Source organism: Anabas testudineus, chromosome 8, assembly GCF_900324465.2.
Source record: "Anabas testudineus chromosome 8, fAnaTes1.2, whole genome shotgun sequence".
In the NCBI taxonomy this organism is placed as follows: domain Eukaryota; kingdom Metazoa; phylum Chordata; class Actinopteri; order Anabantiformes; family Anabantidae; genus Anabas; species Anabas testudineus.
The window spans coordinates 11,812,134-11,818,537 of NC_046617.1; the positions used below are offsets into that span (position 1 = coordinate 11,812,134).

Here is a 6,404-nt window from a genome sequence, read left to right on the forward strand (position 1 = left end):
CATACAGCGTTGCTTTATCAATGGAAAATGTTAGTTTCGTGTATGGAAGCGTGAATACTTTGTTTGAGATCATAGCCGGGTATGTAGCACTCTCATCCCACACAAATTCTCTGTAAAAGTCATGTCTAGACCAAAGGTTAGTGCTGAGCGAAAACCCAACGGCATGAATCCCAACCACACAGCTGATACAGCTCCCCCACTTTTGCTACTAGTCTCACACACCTCACGGGTCAGCCAGCGCTGGAAGATAATGACTCACACGGGTGTACTTTTCTGAAAAAGCAAGAAGACCGTATTTCTGAATCAAGGGCCCTTCATGATTTGACAGTTTGTTTATTTGTGTACCATATATAGCCAAAGTCTGGGCTGTAATTACACAACGGTGTGACCAGATTAATCTATTAGATCACAACTTGTGGTACGCGCTGGGGGAAAATTGTATTTGACATGGTTCACGTGGCCTACACACCCACCTGCACACATACGTGTACACACATACAAATACACACACACACACACACACACACACAGTCCTGCTACAGTGCATTTTCACCAGTCATTGCTCTCCGGGTCTGGGGTTGGAAAGTGAGTCAGGCAATCTGCCTCTGACACTCCCCTCCCCCCTATCAGCCCCCAACCACTTCCTCCTGAGTTTACAAATATACAACTCTGTGGGCGGTTTCAAGAGTGGCTTCTCTGAACAGATAGTGCTGAAGGGAAAGTGTAACAGTGACTGCATCAAAGATATAAATGAGAAAAAAAAGCTTCAAAGAGTGATAAGGCTTTTCGTTTTGCACAGGATCCGTCATCATTACTTGTCACCGTGGCAATTGATTGAAAACAACTGTCTGCGACATTACAGTAAATAGGTACGCTCTGATTTGTGCGCAATACATATCGCACACGCACTGTTTCTCTCCAACCTCAAGACATGTACACTTTACCATAACAGCAGCACTGTAAAGTAAATACAGCAATGCTCTCTGTCTAGTTGCGGCTGACACATTGAAACTGGTGTATGTGTCACTGTGGTACAAAAAATACCTTCTCTATAGCATGTCTTGCGGTTGGACGGGCGACATTTGCTGCAAGTGAGACCACTCAGCAAAGGCACTAGTTTAGCCTTACCTAATACAGCAGGAAGTCGAAGTCAAAACCAGCAAACAGGGCTTTTAAATTCATTTCCGTTTATTCTATTCTTTTGTTAACAATAATGTACATAAATAAAGCAAAATTAAATCAGAAATATAAATCATCCCAACACTGAAAGAATAAATAAATAATGTGCAGTGTGCTACAGCAAGAATGGAAGGAAATGTGTAAGTCTACAGTTTCCATGGTTTTCATTTTAGCATGATGCCTATACTCAGTAGCAATATGATCAGACAGACTGAATAAAAAAAAGAAAATGGATTTACAATATACAAGTACATATAGAAAGTTCCTTGTGTGAAACAGATGGCTTCCTGTGTCAGAATTAACTTAAACAATGTTCTCATCCCCTGTGAGAAAGAGGCACCAAGAGGTTTTTACACCTGCCAGTCTTTCCGGCAGTGGACATGGTTTTTACGTTGCAAGAACACTTGCTGGCGTGTAGATGTGCTATTTAGATCATATATGCACCAAAAGTGTTCTCAATAAGCTTTATGTCTCACAATTTTTGAGGTATTGCTCACTTTTACAAAAATTTCATCATCTCTGTAGAGGTGAAACACTCCACCCAGGAAACTGTTGGATCGCATCTGGCTGGACTGCCCTGAGTATTTTCTGGACTGGAGGAGGGTAATACTTTTCCCAGTGTATCGCTTTGTTTTCAGATTAACAGAGTGGTGAAATGATTGAGAATCAAAGAAGTTAACCTTGGAATAGACATAGTAATAACCCTCTTTCTGAATGATGAGATGTCCATGTTTGTAGCTCATTTCGTAGAGGAGAGGGTCGGCGTTCATGCTCCATGTCATGAGTTCCTTTTCATAAACTACATCTTTTCCATCTGGAAAGAAACAAACAAGAGAAAACAAAAATATGAAGACTGACTATGCTGGTTTTGTGCCCTGGTAATATAATGAACATTATGGTAATTATGGACAATAACACTATTCTCACCTGTCAGATGTGCAACAGGTTTGGAAGGATGAACATCACCGAGCTGATTGGTGGGAGTAGTAACATCTTCTGTGTAACAACCAGAAAAAATGTCTTTAATTAAAGTGCCTGAAGATATTTATCAATTGGGTATAAAATTGTAAAAACGTACCCCCGATGATCTTAGACGACGACGCTAAGATGGCCTGCAACAGAAATGAAAAGTTTGATCATTTAACTGCGTGTGTTCCCCAAATAATAAAATCTAAATCTAAAATGTTTGTGTTTATCAGTTTTTTTTTTTTTTCTTTTCTTTTTGTGGAACAAAGTAGGGCAGGTCAATGGTTCTGGTAATGAGAAATAGATCATTTTTATGCCACCAGAAAATACCACTTCTTTCTCTCCTCCATGCTCTGTTTTAATAATAAATGTATCTGTGTTAGGTCAAGGGAGCCATGTCCCTCTTTCACCTACAACCCCTGACTGCTGCCCTACAGAGCTTCCAATGAGGACAGGAGATTGAGTCACAGTGATACAGTTAAAGATCTCCCATCACAAAACATCACAACCACATGCGCCTGAACCCTAGAGGCGTCACTGAAGTTCTCCGCAAATGGGATGGATTTTGACATACTCCTCCATCTCTACTACACCCTTTTCCCCATTAGAGTGAAATTATTTCACCATCAGCAGATTTAGAGGAAACACAATCATATGGTTGAACCAAATGTCCATTTTGTTTCTGTCAGAATGGAGGATCTTACATTTACGATTACAAACATCATACAACATACAATATTTTCTTTACACGACACATAAAATGTTGCGTAAAGAAGATTTTTCAAGTTTAAATATGCCTAAGAGACAATCTTTAAAAAAAAAACACTAACTCCATCATGATGCTATGGAAAAAAGTGAATTGACTGAGATTATATGGTTCCACTTCGGTAGGAAAGTAAAGCAGGAAATTTCCAACATGACTTAGATGAAAAATGTTCCCAGAGATGGGGGCTTTTTGATAAGATTTTACCTTAATAGGTTAGCATGTATTTAGTTTAATATAGGTTTACTAAATACTTGGATTTACTAAGTAGTTACATTTGTGCCTACAAATACAAATGTGCACATATGTAAGGTTCAAGTATTTAAAGAAAATCTAAATGTTGCTGAGAAAATCAAAATTCCCCATTACTTCAAAGTAAAAAAAAGAGAAAATAAGTAGAAAATGAGAAAAGAAAAGAAAACTGAAACTGAGAATAGGGTGTAAAAGTTGTCAATGTCACTTTTCTTAAGAGGAAAGTGACATTGAAATAGATTCAGACGTAATGAAACCAAAGAAAAAACACTTTGATAAGAAATCTTTATGTGAAAATCAAAAAAGGCATCGCAGGTGCAGACTCTGACTCAGAGTTGATACTCACAGATTCAGTTTGGTAGAGACGGTAGATGAAGCAGGCTTCTATGGCCATGCCACATAACGCCATGCTCACCAGCAGGAACAGCAGGATCTGTGCCACCCCGGCACGCCGTGGCCTCTCATTCAGCCTGGGTGGAATTGGAGGCCGGGTCACATGGCTGTCCACCACATACACAGAGGGATAACCACCTTCAGCCATACCTGCAGTGATGTTTCTGTAATTAAAAAATCTCTTCGGTTTAGAAAAATCCTCCAAAAGTCGTCAGTGGGTGTTGCTTCGAAGGGGCTGCAGAGACAGAGACTCGAGAAACAGAGACATCCAAAAATGTAGCAAAATGGGTGGGCCTAACTTGTGGTTGGTTCGAGGGGAGCTCACGACTAGTCAAATAAAGAACAGACACAGAAATCTTGAGATGTATCACCAAAATACATTTGGAGGCTGTCAGAGACGCATTTTCTTGCATATACCATAAGTGCAAATATCAAATGGTACTTTAGTTGATGTGAACTTTGGCGATGCAACTACAGAACCTGACAATCTGTCAGTTACAAAGCTTCAATACAGTAGGCGACAAGTAGGAGACCATGCACAATGCTCTAATCTAACCTCCCACCAACACCCTCCCACTTTAAAAGAAAGACAATGGTAACAATTCTCCGTTCACGCTTCCTTTTTTGCATAAATGCTCTTTGAGGCTTGTCTTAGAGCAAAAACTAGAGACCAAAGCTTATGCATGAAAAAATGTGGGGACAGACCCCAGTAAAAAGTTTTGTTTTTTGGTCCCAGCAGGAGTGAAAGCATGAAACTTTGCTACTGATCTAGGTCTCACAAATATAATTAGGGCGACACTTTACTGTCTTTCATGCACACTAAAGTTAGTGATGGAGTTCCACAGGGTTCAGTACTTGATACTTACTTCCCTACCTATTTTTATGTTTCCCTAAGGCAATATTTTTAGCAAACACTTCATAAAGTTGCATTGCAAAGCAGATGACACGCAGTTAAATTTATTTGTGAAACCAGATGAAACAAACCTATAAGTCAAACTTCAAGCATGCTTAAAGGTCCTGGACGTCCGGTGACTTTATACTTTTAAATTTAGAGAAAACAGAAGTGATTATATTTGGGCCTAACAACCTCAGGGACAGGCTGTCTAGAATTTACTTTAGATGTCACAGTGCTAGGGGCTGCATAGTTATTGATTTAGATTTGAATATAAAGGATAGAAATATTCTGGTATGCATCTGTAGGTAGACTTAGGGACAGTCTAACCCTATAACTTCTAACAAGTTCGAAACAGCAACAGGATGTAAGAGAGCCCGAGACTCAACTCTCTCTCTTCAGACCACAAGAGACACATTCTTGCTGCTGTTCTTTTGTTTTGTTCTTTTGGTGGTCAATCATCAGCACTCCACTATTTACCTCCTACTTTCTACACCGTCACAGCAGCAGCGTAGGTAAGTCTTCTGTTCTGGCCTTGAGGACACCACTTTACATTCTACATTCTTTTTCACCAACTGTCTCATCAGGATCTAGATTGAGCTTCTGCCCACTCACTGATCTCCTAGTCCTGCTCGGTTTCTCCAGGTGACGATGCCACAGCTGCCGTGCTCACCTCCAGATTCATATCGCTCTCTCGGTTTGAAATAGAAACAGTCTGTCTAGATGAGACAGGAAATCTGGGGCATTGAGGGCATCATCATTATATAGTTCACAGTCATAGTCAAACAATGCAAGTTGAGCTACCCAGCACTGTTCCACTGCACCTAGGCAAGCAGTCTGCAGATGGGCAACAAGATTATTATCCGTGTATACAATAACCTTGGTACCAGTGAGGTCATCTTTGAACTACCTCACAGCCCATTTGAGTGCCAAGGCCTCTAGTTTAAAGGAGCTGTAATGTGCATCATTTCTCTCTGATGGATGTAGACTACGGCTAGCATAAGCTAGAAAAGTCCCCAGTTACTGGCATCAGTGTACCCAATAAAAGGCAAAGAACTTTTCCAGATGCATCTTCAGATGACATCATCTAAATATTCTAAATTTACATTGCAAGGTGACCACTGAGGCACCGTTGCATTAGCCTCTGAAATGTAGCTGGGCCATTACAGAGTCCAAATGGCATACATTTAAACTTGTACAGGCCTAGTGATGAAGTGGTCATGTAGTTTTCCTGATTTTGGTGGTCTATCTCTACTTCATCTATTACTGCATCCATGTGAGTCACAGGGTTCAACTTTTAACAGTCCACAGAAAACCTCCAGGTTCTATCTTTGTTCCTTATCAGGACAATGGATGCAGCCCAGGGACGCCAGTTTTCTCTAGTCACTCCTTTTTCTAACACACCTGAGAGAAGAGTCTTCCTCTCTTTGTACATTGAAGGGGGCAATAGTGGATACCTCTCTGTGAGGGGTGCCACATGTCCAGTGTAAATCTGGTGTTGTACCAAATCTGTTCCCCTAAAGTCATCATCATCCTTTGAAAACACTTTCTCCCATTTAAGCAGCAGGGCGCATAGTTCTCCTTGTGGCTGGGTAAATAAATCCAAATAGTTAGGGCCATTTTTTCACCTCCTCTGGCAAGTCCTCAGCAGCGGGTCGTCACATCTGACAGCTCTGACAGCGCCATCCTCCTCCCAGGACAGGCTCAAGTGTCATGGGGTCCATGTATGACTGTCAGTCTCTGCTGTTGTCCTAAGAACACTCTATAGGGATCGGGACTACATATTTATACACGTTCATGTCCCTATGAACATTTCTGTGGCCCTTGACTCATGTGGCAGATGTACAACTCCTGCTTCTTGGACCTCAGCAGCTTCACTGATTCACTGTCCTACAAAAGCTCATCTTCCTCTGCACAAACCAACATCTTTAGGGCAAAGGGCCAACGGTGCTTCCTTTA

General features: G+C 41.0%; 1 protein-coding gene across 1 annotated transcript; it reads right to left on the bottom strand.

Moving 5' to 3' along the window:
* Positions 1–1,170: 1,170 nt before the first annotated feature.
* Positions 1,171–4,120, bottom strand: tnfsf14 (TNF superfamily member 14). Its single transcript, XM_026352488.1, has 4 exons — positions 3,507–4,120; positions 2,258–2,291; positions 2,107–2,175; positions 1,171–1,993 (listed from the first exon to the last, which is right to left on the bottom strand). The coding sequence occupies exons 1-4, from the start codon at positions 3,699–3,701 to the stop codon at positions 1,635–1,637; spliced, it is 657 nt and encodes a 218-aa protein (XP_026208273.1). The 5' UTR covers positions 3,702–4,120; the 3' UTR covers positions 1,171–1,634.
* Between the last annotated feature and the right edge of the window lie 2,284 nt (positions 4,121–6,404).